The 16,898-nt window shown below is 39.0% G+C and overlaps 1 protein-coding gene across 1 annotated transcript; it reads right to left on the minus strand.

Moving 5' to 3' along the window:
- Positions 1-834: 834 nt before the first annotated feature.
- On the minus strand, positions 835-11,212 carry edn3b (endothelin 3b). The gene is made up of 4 exons (XM_030732857.1): positions 10,833-11,212; positions 10,471-10,699; positions 6,186-6,338; positions 835-4,583 (listed from the first exon to the last, which is right to left on the minus strand). The coding sequence occupies exons 1-4, from the start codon at positions 10,900-10,902 to the stop codon at positions 4,529-4,531; spliced, it is 507 nt and encodes a 168-aa protein (XP_030588717.1). The 5' UTR covers positions 10,903-11,212; the 3' UTR covers positions 835-4,528.
- Between the last annotated feature and the right edge of the window lie 5,686 nt (positions 11,213-16,898).

The following is a 16,898-nucleotide window of genomic DNA, read 5'->3' on the forward strand; positions in this document are numbered from 1 at the left end:
GCCAAGTGTAAAGTTTGGTGGAGGGGGGGATTACGGTGCGGGGTTGTTTTTCAGGAGTTGGGCTTGGCCCCTTAGTTCCAGTGAAAGGAACTCTTAATGCTTCAGCATACCAAGACATTTTGGACAATTTCATGCTCCCAACTGGGAACAGTTTGGGGATGGCTCCTTCCTGTTCCAACATGACTGTGCACCAGTGCACAAAGCAAAGACCATAAAGACATAGATGAGTGAGTTTGGTGTGGAACCACTTGACTAGCCTGCACAGAGTCCTGACCTCAACCTGACAAAACACCTTTGGGATGAATCAGAGCAGAGACTGTGAGCCAGACCTTCTTCTCCAACATCACAAATGCGCTTCTTGAAGAATGGTCAAAAATTCCCATAAACACTCCTAAACCTTGTGGAAAGCCTTCCCAGAAGAGTTGAAGTTGTTACAGCTGCATAGGGTGGGCTGACATTAATTAAATATATGGATTCAAAATGGGATGTCACTCAAGCTCATATGGGTGTCAAGGCAGATGAGTGAATGCTTTTGGCAATATAGTGTATGCTAATATTTTTGTTTTATTATCATTACACAAATGTATTACGATAATTCAGTAGCACACTTTGCTAGTACTGGCTGAAATGTACTTTTTTCCTTCAGAACTGCTTCCATTCTTCATGGCATAGATTCAACAAAGTGGAAACATTCCTCAGAGATTTGGGCCATATGAACAGCATCACACAGTTGCTGCAGATTTGTTGGCTGCACATCCATGACGTAAATCTCCCATTCCATCACATCCCAAAGGTGCTCTATTGGATTGATCTGTATGAGACTGTGGAGGCCATTTGAGTTGTCTTTATTTCAGACCTGTAAGTAACAAGTGTTAATACACATTTAAAAAAGGAACATAAGATTACTTACTGTAACAAAAAAAAGTCAACAATTCCCCCACACAGAAAGGAGTTGGAGGAAGCAAATGCTTCATCTTATATATCTGTTTTGGTTATACAATAAGAATAAGAATAAGAATAATGCTGCTGTAATATGACAATAAAATAATAGCATTTAAAAAAGTTCAGTGGCTGGTTATCATTTAATCAAAAGATAAAAGACTTTAATCCATATTCACATCACAATATGTTACATTTTGTTTACAAATACATAACTGCAAAATGAGTATAAATATCATGTTGGATGTAGAAGGTGAGCCATATTAGAAGCAGTTATTGTGTATTTGAGCAACACAATATCATAGTTATCATATCATCGAATGCACCAATTTATAGCTATAGTGCACTATAGGCAAAGCATATGAATTTAGGAATTACTGAACACACTGAATTATCTACATGATTTTATTGTATTTGGACAATCTGTTGCGAAAGGAGCAGTCTTTATTGTTAGCGATTAGGACTAGTAAGTTCACGGTATAGCACATAGGGCTGAAGAACCAGGACACATACAACAAACTGTAAGCCACATAGGGGCCCTGGACCTGCTGTCGAGCGGTCAGGATATCTGCACAGAAATATTTCCCATGGTAAACTGTGGGAATAAGAACTTGCTCACTGTAGAAGGTTTACACTGAGGCTCCAGGGCAGACTTATTTAGAGTGGACTTAGTGTGACATTCCAAGATTTTAGGTGGTATTAGAGCCCAGCTGACCTCAGACTGTCTACAGGGGGAAGGTGTTCGTGTGACAGAAATTCCAAGTAAAATAATGCATTAAAAAAAAAAAACAACAGCAACCATGGCTGTTTTTTTTAAAAATATGTTATCTCAAAGCAAATTATCTCACAATCACAGGATGGCCAACATGTTTTCTTGTAATGAGAGAGATTTTTCTCCTTTTCTTGAGAAAACAAAGAGTCGAAATAATTAGAAAATTATCTCATGATCACCTAGAAAAACAAGAAAATGATATTTTCTTTGGCATGGATTGCACAAACATTATCCCATTATCTGGAAAATTTTGTAATTTCAAGATATCAAGATTGAAAGAAAGCATCACAAACCATAACTGATTTCAGCTTTTCTGAGTAGCTGCTGTATAACTTGGTAACTCCTGATATTTCCTGTATTTCTCCCTCATCTATAATACAATGAAATAATACATACAGTATACTGACACTTGTGTGGTTTCAATATTATTGTTATTATTATTTTGTACATTGAAAATTTATTAGACATTGTACAATGGACAAACTGGCTCAGAGTTCTAAAATATGTAATAGTTAGCTTTGAGACCTCTTTGAATGGAAATGGTGGCGGTTCCCAGCTCACAGTGTGCACATGAGTCGGTCTAGAGTGTAGATGTAAAGTCATCTCTGCACATGTGATTACTATGAACGAGTAATTTAGAGGAAAAGAGGGTTAAACCGCTGTGACTGACCTCGTACACACCTAACAGACAATAAACCCTGAGGCTACCCAGCTGTGCCCACAGTGGGGGCACAGTGCCCACTGTCTGGGCACTTATTGTACATTTATACAGTCTGAGGCAAATTTATACTCATAAGAAAAGAATAAATATTCATTATGTAGTCTTTGTAAAGAACAAGGATTAAATACACAGTAAGAGATAATTTACACAAAAAAGTAGGATTTACTTAGTAGTGGGAAACAAAAAGCTTGTTACTATATTTTCTGACATTAGTTTTCACACTATTTTAAACAAGCTCATTTATATAACTGAAAGGATTTACATGTACATTAGTCTGTTTATGGCTCCTCATATCCACTGATATCTTCCCCAAAAAGATCAAGAGTCACAATTTTTTAGGGAAAAGTATACAATAAGCAAATAACATGAAATTAGTCACTAATACTGGCTAATAGATTACACAAAGTTACCATTTTCAAAGGAAGAAAAGTTATTTCATCTGTAGCAACAATAAACTGCTATTACTGCCCAGTAATAGCAGAAAAATACAATGGTCCTAAAATATTAGTCATCACTGCTAATGATATTTTATCATACTGTTAAAAGAAATCATGCCCCCACCTCTAATTTCAGTACTCTTTTTTTTTTTTTAAATCCCCTGCTATGTTTAATGGTGAATTAAGGCATGGAAATATGAGATTTTTAAATGTACATACAATTCACACACATATACTGTGCATATAACAGAAAGTGAGTTTTGAAAGGATACATGTAATTTGCAACATGTATGTGCATTTATTCCCGTCTGTGTGTCCAATTTGTTTCATATCCAACGGATGTTTTAACAAGACCACAAACACTGGTTATTCATAAAGTCAGACACTTTCTTGTGTTCCTCATATAAAAATAGCTTTTTTTTTTTAAGTGCACAAGACTATTTTTTTACAACCATGATCAATATGTTCTCTAAGGTTCACATTCATTGATTTTCATGGCCTCTCTTTCTTTCCCCATCTTTCTCTCACACAGATGCCAATTATGACAACTTTATTTCAGGAACTGCATTCCTGAACTTGTGAATACACATGAAATACATGAAAAACACTGTAAGCAGTTTAAACTTGAGGGCCTAATAGAAGACTTCCATTAGCCTCCAAAATTCCAAAGATTAAGCAACAGACACTAACATTAAGCATTTTAATTTTCCCTTTTTTGGTTTACTAGAGTAGTCTGCATAGTTCGATCAGCAGTTTGGTATGGTGGTGTACAGTGCTGTCCAACAAAAAGTAAAAAAAAACAGCTTGGCCTTAGTTTATGCTACCTGCAGTTTTTCTTGACATGAGAACTTTTTTTAACCTTTACTCTAAACTCTTCAAGGCGCAAACATTTTATCTTGCTTGCTTAGAATCAGTCAGAGGACACTGAATGGATCTGACTACTGGTCAGCTGAAGGTTGTGATATTATGGGCCGCACTGATGCTAGCTAGACACAACAAAGCCATTCACCTCTGCTGAAGTTGTCATAGATCAGAGTTGTATTGACATGAACGCATGATGAATATGACTAATAATTCAGCTTACAGTGAATATAGTTTTGCTGAAAGAATTGTCAGGGTGTGAATGCCTTCCATTCTGGCTGTGTAATCATCTCAAGAATTCCCCATTTTGGAATGGTGTTTTAATGGCAACATATCATGGCTTCATCATGCTTTACATGGCTCCTCCTGGCACATTTTCCTCTACAGCATTTTTGTGAAAATGCATTTGTCTTCAATTATACATTGATACTATCTTATTATTTTTGAAAGACTGAGTCAAATGTAATTCCCAAAACTAGATACAAATGCAAAGGGTTGGTCTAAACAAGCTTTACATAACAAAGCAATGGCACTTGTACTGTGATCAAAGTTATCCTCATGCTGCTCTCAGATGGGAACAAAAGGGGATAGGCTCCAGGGTCTGTATCGCATTTGCTGAAGTTTCTGAGTTCTTGAAACTAATGTGCTCCAAGAGTTATGATGCTGAGGAATGTCGGCAGTGTTAAACTCCAAAGTTTTTTCCCTGTGCGTACCTGGGAAGGCAAAGTGCCAAATGGAAAAGAATGAAGGGTCCATTCACCCAAGAAGAAGAGCAGAAGATGGAGATGCATCAAACTGTCATCCAAGTCCAGGAATTCTGTGAAGACTTCTGGTTGGGACAATCTCAAGGGAGCTTTGAAAAGAACACATCAGACTAAATTAGTAACACTAAAGGAGCAAATGTTGCGATTTAGTGCTGCAGATCCATAAAGCTAGGAGACTCAAAAGAGACTACGTCTTTAGAGCTTTACTCCATGGTCCCCAGTGGGGGATAACACAGTAATAAAAATGGTCCTTATTTAGATAAATGTATCCAGAATATGGTACAGTAACAACAGATACCTGACAGATTTATTCACCGTATAACCAACATCTTTCTTCCCACAAGTCTGACTGGTGTAACAGCTCCTTTTTTTTTTCTTTTTTAAAAAAAGGGCCCAATTCACTACAGAATACTAGAGTAAGTAGGCAGTGTTAGACAATTATAAGTATTATAATTATTAAGTATTTTTTTGTGTATTTTTTAGCACATTGGCCGTTGATCATTATTTAAATACCAGAAATCTATCCAACCTGCAGTTTATGACTATCCTTTAGAGAAAAGTGTCACCTCTGGATGAGTCTTGGCCTTCTACTATCCTGATTTGTAGCCATCACAGGATTTTTCATTTCACTGTTAAAACAGCTTGAGGATTAACTTTCAACTCTCCAGGCATCTAAAACTGATAGAAATTTCAGCTCCCCATTAAATACTGGCATTTTACTAGAAGTAGTTGATAGTAGTTGTTTATACTGCCTACAAACCCCTGAACCTATGTGACATTTGCTGTGTTGCATACTGCTGAAATTCAGGCTTTTCACAGTGATATATATACAGTACCAGTCAAAGTTTGGACACACTTACCCCTTCATATGAATGGATGAGTGTGTCCAAACTTTTGACTGGTACTGTATAGCTTCTATTTGTGATGGACTAATCAGACATACAAAAAGCAGCCAAAGGAGTAAAAATTAGCCAATCAACAGCATCACAAAATACCACCAATGTCAAGGGTCATCAAGAGTCAAGCTGGAAGCTGCACAAGGCCAGTAATGGCTTGTTTTTGGCACTCCTAAGGAGCAGCTACTGAACAACAAATTGCTATTCATCGGAGCTTACTTAAAATGATGTCAAATATATGAATTAACCTTCAAGTATCAAGTATATTTCTAGGAAAATAAACAGCACTCACATCACTGCTCAGGAACATACAAAATGAATATGATCATTATTAGGTATAGCAAAGCAATTCAAAACAAAGAAGCCATGACTGAAAACAAATTTTACAGTAAGCGCAAAGTCTGTGTATTTTCCAACCGTGTCCATGTGAGAGTAGTAGTAGTAGTAGTAGTAGTAGTAGTAGTAGTAGTAGTTGCCTGGTGAATTCAAAGCAAATGAGTGTGCATAACATGTCCAGTGGGTTCTACATGCAGCCCCCCTCAGATAAACCAGAGTATTTCCAGTATAGAGGCAGCATCTGACCAGGACTCCTGCTGTGTAACACATGTGAGAAAGGAAAACTGCTGACAATGTCCAGATTTTATTCTCCAGGCATTTTCTGAACTTCCTGTTAAAATTATTACGAGCCTCTTTTCAACTCAGCCTGATTTCCTGATTTGAGCAAAATTAATAAGGACAGAAAGAGGAAAAAAGATTGTCTGAATATTATGTTTTTACAGAATTAATCAGACTAACCTCGACAGACAGAAATCACGACACTCCAGGTCTGCATCGCTCACAACACAAGCGCAGCGCGGCGTCTTCGCACCCCCGTGCTGTGGTGGCTGAACAGCACGTCTTTTTCGCTGAGGTCCTCTGTAGCTCGACATTCCATAAGGTACAGTGCGCCTTAGAAGGACACAGAGAGGCCTGTTTCAATATGTCTGAGAACAACTGACAAGCAAAACAAAACAAAAACAAGAGCACTGCTGATCGGGGGGGGGGGGGGGGGGGGGGGGGTTGTCAAAGTAATGTTATAGTAAAGTCAGTGAACAAGTATGTCACGTTTGATGGGCCTAGCTTGAACAGTATGCATCTATGGTGTGAATTTGCAGATCCTAGGTGAGATTGTTCTGGAGTTATTGCCTTCCCAAGAGTTTCAGAAAACTTGACCTCTGACCCATGAGGTCAAAGTCACTGAGGTTGGAACTCGTCTGAGAGTTTTAGTAGATGCATCTGCGGTATGAATTTGAACATCCTAGGTGACATCATTCTTGAGTTATTGCCAATGTTTAAAGTTTTTGTGGAACAGTCGCCGCAGATGCCAAGGCTACGACAATAGCTCGACTTTTTCTTTGAAACAGCCGAGCTAATAATAAATGATACGGACACAATAGGGTGGTCACACTGTCAGTGCTTGGACCCTGACAAGTAAAAATAAAGGGTGATATAAACTTTGGAATTTGTGCAAAGACTTTTTTTGTAAGATTATGATTTTGCTTTCATTATTACAAAAAAGTTTTGATAAACATCCTTTTAATTATATGTTTTAAAGCATTAATGACTGCCTTTAACAACATTTTTATGTTCTTCTATAGATTTTTGCTAAGTGACTGTTGGTAGCCAATAATGGAAAAACAAAAGCAGCCAGAATGGTCAGTGAAAGTGAAAAAAAAAACAAAAAAACTGACACCTGACTTCAATATATCAAATTTATAAAGTCAGAGTCCATCACTACATTGTGTGTTCTGGCCCTAATCCTCCCATCTGGATAACATTTAGACTTAGAGTTCCAGGTAGGCATCACTTATTTTCTTTCTCTTTCCACTCATATGTTTCAAACCACGTGTGATTGATTCTGTGAAAAAAAGGATATATATAAAAGCTTTTATATCTTTAGGACCTACGTATAAGGTTCGGGGGTAAGAGTAGAAGATGAAGGTGAGTATGTTCTTGCGCATCCCAGTGGATACTGCACATAAAGCATCTGAGAGGAAAGCCTGTCTTTGGGGGGAAAAGACTATTGAGCCTTCAAATTTGTACTGTATGACATTTTAAATGAAAAAACCACTGACATGATAGATAAAAGGCTTTTGTAGATTTGTCTGATTATGTCAGACTGCCTGATGCTTGTGTTCAATTGTGTACCTACAGTATTGCTGGCATCTTGCTGGGCTGCCTTTACTCTGTCTTGTTCCACTGATGCTTCCATCTGTTTGCTCGTGACAATACAACTGATTAACCTCAGGGTGAAATGCATTTTAACCTTATACCTGTTCAATCTGAAGTGGTGGCTGCAAGTCAGAGCCAGGCCTTAATGAAGTAAAATGCTGACGTCAGCTGAGGGCAGTTATCCCAAAGTGAAAGAAAGGATTGAAGGAGAGCAACGTGCGGAAGCCTTTTGATCAAACTTGGAGTGTAGTGAAGATGTCATACTGTATGTACACACTAATACTTCAAAGTTAACTCTAAACAGAGTCTTGTGAGCCAGAACAAAAGGCCAGAACCTTTGGGGTTTCTCCTCTAACTAAACTTGTGTTATCTTTTGTCTCAAAAGGATCAAATCATTTTGGGAATCTTCTATTCCAGTGCAGCGCTCCAACCATGTAAGAACACGTTTTTGAAAACGCATGATGGATTTAATACTTGCTGTAACAGAGTGACTGGTATTGTTTTCACCTTGTGCGTGTGTGTGTGCACGCGCGTGCATATGCATGTAGGGCAAAATATGTTCAGGACACACCTACTATAGAAGAACCTAACAAAAAAAAGGGTTTTAGAATTTTGGCAGGTGTTTGCACGTCTGCCTGTAGACAGAAATTTGTCAAAGTGATAGCATCGCAACCATGCAAGAGACAGCCGCAGAACTTTACAGATGTGTAGTTGACATCAAAAGCAAGGACAACTTCAGAGATTGGTGTGATCTGCAATAATTTAAGCAGCAACCACAAATTTGATGAGCCCTACAGCTGGTTAAAAAAATATACACACACACACACACACATACACACTATACCGCCAAAAGTATTCATGCACCCATCCAAATAATTGAATTCAGGTGTTCCAATTACTTCTATGGCCACAGGCGGATAAAATCAAGCACCTAACTTCTACTTATATTTGACTGCTTCTATAAACATCTGTGAAAGAATGGGTCACTCTCAGGAGCTCAGGTGCAACAAGTTCAGTTGTGTAATTTTTTTCGTGAAATATTAGTTATTTAAAAGTCAACTATTAGTGGTATCATAACAAAGTGGAAGCGAATGGAAAAGTGGTAGATTCACAAAGCGGGTTCAACGGATGCTGAGGCGTATCGTGCGCAAAAGTTGCCAACTTTCTGCAGAGTCAATTGCTACAGACCTCCAAACTTCATGTGGCCTTCAGATGAATTCAAGAATAGTGCACAGAGAGCTTCATGGAATGGGTTTCCAAGGCTGAGCTGCTGTAGCCAAGCCTTCACCAAGCACAATGCAAAGCATTGGATACAGTGGTGTAAAGCACACCACCAGTGGAATCTAGAGCAGTGGAGACGTGTTCTGTGGAGTGATAAATCACGCTTCTCCATCCAGCAATCTGATGGATGAGTCTGGGTGTGGTAGTTGCCAGGAGAACGGTACTTGTCTGACTGCACGCTCCCAACTTTGTGGGAACAGTTTGGGGATGGCCACTTCCTGTTCCAACATGACTGAGCACCATTGCACAAAGCAAAGTTTATAAACACATGTGATGAGCCTGTCTTGTGTGGAAGAACTTGACTGGCCTGCACAGAGTCCTGACCACAACCTGACAGAACACCTATGGGATGAAATTGGAGTGGAGAATGCAAACCAGGCCCTTTTCTCCAAGATCAGTGTCTGCATTCAATTCAGTTTTATTTATACAGCACCAAATCACAACAAATAGTCGTCTCAAGGTGCATTATATTGTAAGGTAAAGACGATACAATAATAACAGAGAAAAACCAACAGTCAAAACAACCCCCTATGAGCAAGCACTTGGCGACAGTGGGAAGGAAAAACTCCCTTTTAACAGGAAGAAACCTTTGGCAGAACCAGGCTCAGGGAAGGACAGTCATCTGCCGCGACTGCTTGTGGCTGAGGAGAGAGAGACAGGACAAAAAACATTCTGTGGAAGAGAGCAAGTGCATCACAAATGCACTTCTGGAAGAATGGTCAAAAATCTAATAAACGCACTCCTAAACCTTGTGGAAAGCCTTCTTAGAAGAGTTTAAGCTTTTAAAGCTGCAAAGGGTGGGCATCATATTAAACCCTATAGATTAAGAATTTGAAGTCATACAAGCTGATATGCGTGTGAAGGCTGATGAGCAAATACTTTTGGCAATATAGTGTATATCCAACCTAACCTCAACTTTTCTGCAATGCTAGATAAATAACTGAGAATATTTACCTGTAAGATCTCAATCACGGCAGCTATGTGGTTAGTTTGGTTTGAATATTTGTCAGTTTCTGAGCTGTAATACTCAAAAAGTTATGAGTTATGAAAATATTATTAACGGTGAGGCTTGGCCCACCTTCGAAAGGATTAACTTCTGAAGTCAATCCAGATCTGAAATAAAGAATTCATTATCACTGCCAGATCAAATGTTCTCAATAAAAAAAAATCCCAAACAAATCCAGATCCTTGGTGAATGTATGCAATGTCAGATTGCACTTCCTTTGTATTTAAAGTTGAGATGCTCATGACAGCAAACTTTTCCCCTTCTGCAGTTCTAATATGTTTTGTAAATAGTATCCTTCACCTGTCTGATTCCTAACTTCTGAAGGGAGACTGGCAATCTGTTGGGCTTGCCATCACTTGAATCTGGTGCCTAAGGGTGGGTTACTGGGTGTAACTGCAGTATGCTGCCTTCGGTGCATGGTTCCTATTTCAGTTGCAAAACCAGCCACGTGCCAATCTGCGTTTAAAAGACTAAATTGCTACCTCTTATGACTTCTGACAACAGAGAAGCTATTACGCAACCCTAGAGGTTCTTGCGCAATAGTGGCGGCGTCTGAATTAAAATTAATAAAGCGTGCCTTACTCGGGAGTGTTGATCCAGATGATATCCAAGTGGCAGTAGTAGACACACTCTTTATCCTTGTAAGAATAACAGGTGCAGCGCTTTTGTCTGGACTTTGCTTCTGTTGTCTCAGACAGCTGTGAACCAGCGGATCCCCGGGAGCCAAACACCTTTGAGTCTGAGAAACCTCCAGAGATCATCTCGGGTTTCACCAAGGCATGGGACGCCAAGATACATTTATTAGAAGTAGCTATGTTAAAAAAGTAAATAAAATAAAATAAAAATTAAACAATGAACAGTTGATTCAGAAGGCCTTTCTAAATAACCAGTGAGTAAGTAAATTAATAAATAGCCTTAAAAAGTAAATATACCGCATTGCCTACCTTGCAGAAGAATTATTGTCAGTATCTTGAAAAGCATGATTCTTATGATGATGGACAGCATCTTTGCCATGTCATATATTCCACAAACAAATCAACGCTCGATAAGGATGCAAATTAATCTCCCACAATCATCGATCCATTAACTTCGGTGCGCGTCCATATGCAGCTCATGTGGTCCGCAGGTGAAAAAATGCGTCGGAGGACGTTCGCTGCGCAGAGCCTTTCATAGTAATGGCTTCATGATGTAAATCTCACCTGCAACGTTCACAGTGAGGTCAGAGGAACCTGCGGTTTTCTTAGTGCGAACTGGAGACTGTCGCAGTCACAGAACTAGTGTGGTCTACGAAGCGAAGCGATGAACAATTATCCTTAAAGTGGCTTCGCCCTCTAAAACATGCAGGACTTCGGTGGGTACACGCCCACACCTCTCACAGCACCCCCACCCTCCCAGGCCCCCGTCAGCAGCACGAGATGACAGTGTGCGCGTGTTCTCCTTGCTAATTCCCATATGGAAATGGAAGTGGGGGGAAAGTTATGAGTTATAATAATCGTAATATTTATTTCATTTCAATCTTAAAATATTTATGCTGCAGTTACTTTGATTTACGCACTAAAATGTGGTCGTTCATCTCGTAATTTTGACATTATTCATACTCATGTTGAGTGCCAAAAACATTTTAAGTGGCCACTTTCATGAGTAAATCATAGTAGTAGATTTGTAAAAAGGTATTCCACTAATACAATAATAATACAAGCATGGTCTTGACAGTGAAATAGGTTGTTAAAAAGCACTAAACAGCGTTGCCACGGATCAGTGCATATTGTACTTCAGATGAGAGTATAAACTCAGCACAGGTTGAAGCCAGGAGCTTTCTCTGTGTGAGGCAAAAAAGTGCTAAACACTGTGCCAGGACCAGTTATCACTTTTTTTTTTACTGTTTTGACAGTTATAGTACAGTTGATCTAAACAAACCCACCTCTGGGCCATCTTAGACATGGTGCTGCTGCCACACAGTAGGTGTGTTTCCCCTCAATATAACTTATGAGCAAAGTTTGTTGCGCAGTCAGCTGTAGAGTTCTTTTTTTAATAAAATACAAAATATATATGCTTAAATCCAGTGTTTTCATTTATTCAAGCATGGTTTAGTTTTGTGTATGTTGTTGCAACATTATGAAATATCTAGGGTTTCTGCAGCTCTTCACAACAAGAAGATCGTGGGTTCAAATCCACCTGGGACCTGAGTTTGCATGTTCCAAGTGAGTTCTCTACAGCTTCCTCCCACCTGTAGCCAAATAAAATGGCCATAGGTGTGAGTGACTATAGTGTTAGCTCTGCTATAGACTGGAGACCCATGCAGGGCCTACCCTACCTTTAGGGCAGTGACAGCCCACCTGTGACCCTGAATTGGATAAATAGATGTAGCCTCTGTGTGTTTCAGTTGTTCAAGATGTGGTACATTAAAATGTACAGTTTTCTTTTTATATTTTCTGTCTCCTTGCATTTTGCAAAAAGGAGTTACAGCAAAAAGGTTTGACGCTGTGATGCTTTGCCTTTGAATTTAGGGATTTTATGTCAAGGACCAGATTTTTAAAAAATGTTAATACTAGATTTGCTGAAGTTTGGCAAGCAAATAAGGAAGTGCAAATTAACTTAGCAGTTTGCAAATGACCATGCACACCATGAAAACTGGATCAGCTACGTGGCCACCGCAGACCAAGAACATAAACCAGAATGAAGAGGCATGTCATAGTAACCCTCTTATCCTCAGAGGGGTGTAAGAAGCCTTCTGGTAGAAAGAAAACAAAGAGCAGGTTACATTTTGCACCTGAATAGTTTTAAGATCAACAATAATGGGCATAAAAATAAAACTGTATGGAACGTGTACGGCTGGGACTGGAGTACTCTCACCATGTCATCCATCAGACAAGCAAGCAGCAAGACAGGGATCCTGATTACAAAAGCAACCAAGGTGTTTTATAGGCCCACAGGAATGCTGTCGTCTGATCCAATTAATCATCAGAACCTGTCTGGTGATGAATGTAAGACATATATTTCATGCAATCAAAGACTGATTTACAACCAAATAGAAAATCCTGGCCCTGCTCTGAACATTGAGGCAGGAAACAGTTCATTTTATTTTTTTGTATTTTTTAATTTACTTTTTATTTTTGTTCGAGGGCTTTTTTTTGGGGGGGGGGGGGGGGGGGGGGGGGTGTCACAAGGAGCACTTGCTATAGATGTTATTGCTCACCTCAATTTTGACTTCATGAATATTGTTTTCTTAAGCATTTTGTGTGTACTCATCTATTTCTGAACCCTGGCGTTAGTTCATGAAAACAAATTACATCTAAGCTGTATGAACTGATCATGGATGCATGGAGCACTGGACATTTAAGTGGCACCATGAAGTGTCTAACAATTCAGGGAAAGCAAAGCCCGAAAAAGGTTGAAGGGGGAAAAAAAAAACATTAATAATTAATTTCATGAAATTATTTACAAAAATAATAAGTCAAACATGGGTGTGATCACTGGCGTACATCAACCGGTGATGTAAATGGTAGATGCAGTGATGAGCAGAAATAGTCAGTTAAGATGTCAACTGCTGAAAAACTATAAAGTCAACTAAACAAACCCAGGAGACCACAAAGGGATTGTGAATGAGGGTGCTCAAATGAATGAACACAAACACACCTCAAACTCCAATTTCCTTTCAGTCAGTTTTGCATCTTGAGGCAACCATTACTCTGAAAAACAATTTTTCAAAAGAAGAATACAGGAGTCATGAGTAAACCTGCTAATCTCTGTATATTTTCTTAAATATTCCAGTCTGTAGCTATACTTGGGGAAATAACTGTCAAAGAAGCTTTTAGATAAACTATAGATTAGGATTAGAGTTTATTATGATGCAGGTCCCTCCTAAAACTGGTGTTGCTAAACTCAGAAAATGCATACACATTTATACGAAATTTACTACGAATTGTGTCGGTGCAATGATCCAAAGTCCAAACTGTTTACCTTCTAATTCTCTGGATGACCTGCATTAAGTGTTCTGGATTAGTACTTTTCTACAGAAGCATCCAAGCAAACCCAAATTCCCCAAGGCTAAGGTTTTGTGCCATACCCCAGTTCTTTGGCACAGTCCCCAAGCTGGGAAACAGAGAGAATTCCAGATAAATTAAGACCATACTCTGTTTTCTTTTTCCTGACCAGTGTTATGGAGACAGAAAGCTATCAGAAAAATGACTATGTGGTTTAGGGGTCACATAATCATAATAATGATTTTGAGGTATCATTTTAGGTTTTCTGTGAAGGATCTCTTGCAACCTGGGTGGATGAGTCTGACTGTGCACTGTGGGTTCGATGCTGATTGTGTGCCCATAAGTCGGCAGTCAAAGTGAAATAAGCGCCTTGGATACCTTGGTTTGGCACAGATGAGCATGGAAATCAAACTCAAGATTGAGGGTGTGAAACTGAATAGGCCTCATTTAATTAAATGTTTTTCATTTTAGTCATGCATTATGCAACATAATTTAGCACTTAAAGTGTGTACTCATGTCCATTACCGATGCCATTGTGAAAATCCATCTCAGACTTACCAAGTTTTCCCCGTAGGAAATTTCTGGTATTTCCTAGGTTGTTTCAGCAATTTTAAATAAAACATCTATTTTTCACCTCCCTTTTATTCAAAAAATCATGCATATAGTTTCACATTATAACTCATGTATTCTCTGTTTACTTTCTGCTTGCCAGCCCTGTAGTGTTGATTATAGCTGTGCTTTTGGCAGAGGGAATCTCTAGAATGCTTTGTAACACATTCTAGCCTGAACTGGGAGACATGAGGGAGTGTGATATATTACAGAAACATTCCAGCTACCACTTTGTTCCTGTTTTTCTTGCCCTCTTATGTTTTATTAGAAAACATTTTATGTGTGCCAAATCTGGGGATTTGCACGCTCATTACCCCTGGAGTGTTGTGGCGCTACTAAGGTAGGGAGCGGAAAAACAATAAACAGGTGGTATTAAGATGGCTGCAGATATGAAAGCCTGTTAAAATGAATGTGATGATCTCATGTAAAATGTGTGGCGGTACGGTGGTTAGTGCTGTCGACTCACAGCAGGAAGGCTGTTTCATAGAAGGACCTTTCAGAGGGTTCTCCCAGGGTTTGCACGGGTTTTCCTGGAGCGAGCCAGTTTTCACCCACAGTCCAAAGACGCGCATGTTCGGTTAGCTGGTGGTCCTTTGGTCATAGGGATTAGAGATGGGTGGGGAAAACTGACAAGTGATTTCTGACATGAATGGATTGTCTGTGTAAGAGTTGAGTGAATGTAGCTGTGTGCATGAACCAGGGGTGTGTCTGTGGGGCTGAGTACTCTCAGACTGAAATAATGACTTAATTTCAGTCTGACAATGCCCGGTGCTACTGGATTAGAGCATGGATAGGAAAAGTAACTAAATGTAACAGAACACCCTTTGATTCATTATTTTTATGGGGATACATATCGCACATATATATTGCACTTATACTCTCGTGGCTCAATGCTTTCTTGATCTGTATCTGTGACTTACTTAAGGTGTTTCCTCTGCATGTGCAGAAGGTTTTTGTAACCAATTTTTGTAAGGCACTGCAGAAATATGTATGGCTGTGCTGAACTTTCCACGAACAGAACATCCTTCCAAGGTGAGGATTATCACACTGAAGTCAGCAAGATAGCACTCAAATGAGTAGCAGCTGATTCCCTTTTATAGGAGAGAGTTCCTGCTTTGCGGTATTATTATTGAAGAGCATATGGTTTACCATGACTGATGACTACCACTTGGTGGAAAATGTACAACCCTCTGTGATGCTTCACGTTAAGCAGCAGCATTGTGGGTATGCAAAACCCACGGAGTGGTTGATTCAGTATTGTCACACTAAACCAGTCACAGAGGGCCTATAAAAGAATGACCTAGATTTGAAGTGACAGTTTAAATTGGAAAATAAAGTTGGAATTTAACTTTGTATCCATAGAAGACACAGGATGCATGGTTAAAAGAGAAACACATATGGATTCACCCTCAAAAACAACTTCTATTCCAAGACACTGCTGGTCATGGAGTTGTTTTTTTCATGTTACATAAAGACTGAAACATCAGCGGTTAGCCAAAATTACGGGCAACATGCATGAAGCTACTATTGGAGACTGATAGAAATGTTCTCTACAACAACTGCCAAACCAAAACTGTTGCACAGACACAAACGCAGGAAATGTGTCTCAGAATAAAAGCTTGCTGAAACATTGGCCTCTGACTGGCACCTATTGCTTAACCTATTATGAGGGATTAGGAAAGAAAGCTTTTGCACACTGTGGGTTTTAAAAGGCAAGGGGAAAGAGTGGAGCTTAAATGTTATCCCAAGAAACATAAATGATTAAAACAGTGCTGTGCAAAAACAATAATGTTTGATTGTAGGAAAATTTCAAAAGATGTCAGGGTAACTGTGAGCTGGGAGGAAGGAAAACTTAGACGCTCAAGTTTCATACAGTTTTCAATAGCTGCACTGACTTTTCAGCGAGGAAACTTCCAACTCTAAATCATTTTAGTATGTCTGTTTAAATAATTTGTCAGTTTTCAATCATCCTACATGTAATTTTGGCATGCAGTAATCACAGACTCATTTAATCATTACATATGGCACTCATAGCTGATCGGGGTGGTCCAAATATTTATTGCCATTTGGAGACTAAATTAATATGTGCATGTCTTCACTTCACTTTCATGTTTGCGCCTCAGCCAAGCAGATGAAGGTTAAAAGAAAACTGATACCACTTTATTTTATGTCATCTGGTTTGAATTTGAAATATTAAATTGTGCCATTTGAGCAGGTTTTTTCTGTCCTTCATCTTGATAAAAAACTAATAATAATAATAATTACAGTAAAACAGAGATGAAACATAGTCTAATCAGTTCCTTAAATTATATATTACATTTTATAACAGCTGTCATTTCAATGAGGATGAGGAGGTCTTGAGGCTGGGCTTTGGTTCAGCTAGAAAGCCATTCATTTTACAGATGTAGAGGTTATCAA

This window comes from Archocentrus centrarchus, chromosome 7 (assembly GCF_007364275.1).
Source record: "Archocentrus centrarchus isolate MPI-CPG fArcCen1 chromosome 7, fArcCen1, whole genome shotgun sequence".
Classification (NCBI taxonomy): Eukaryota; Metazoa; Chordata; class Actinopteri; order Cichliformes; family Cichlidae; genus Archocentrus; species Archocentrus centrarchus.

Bases quoted from the DNA above. Each gene is read 5' to 3' on its own strand.
- edn3b (XM_030732857.1), bottom strand. From the start codon at position 10,902: ATGGCAAAGATGCTGTCCATCATCATAAGAATCATGCTTTTCAAGATA. The intron at 10,700-10,832 runs GTAGGCAATGCG...TTTTTAACATAG, and splicing joins GACAATAATTCTTCTGCAAG to CTACTTCTAATAAATGTATC. The intron at 6,339-10,470 runs GTAAGGCACGCT...TGTCCTTCTAAG, and splicing joins ATCTGGATCAACACTCCCGA to GCGCACTGTACCTTATGGAA.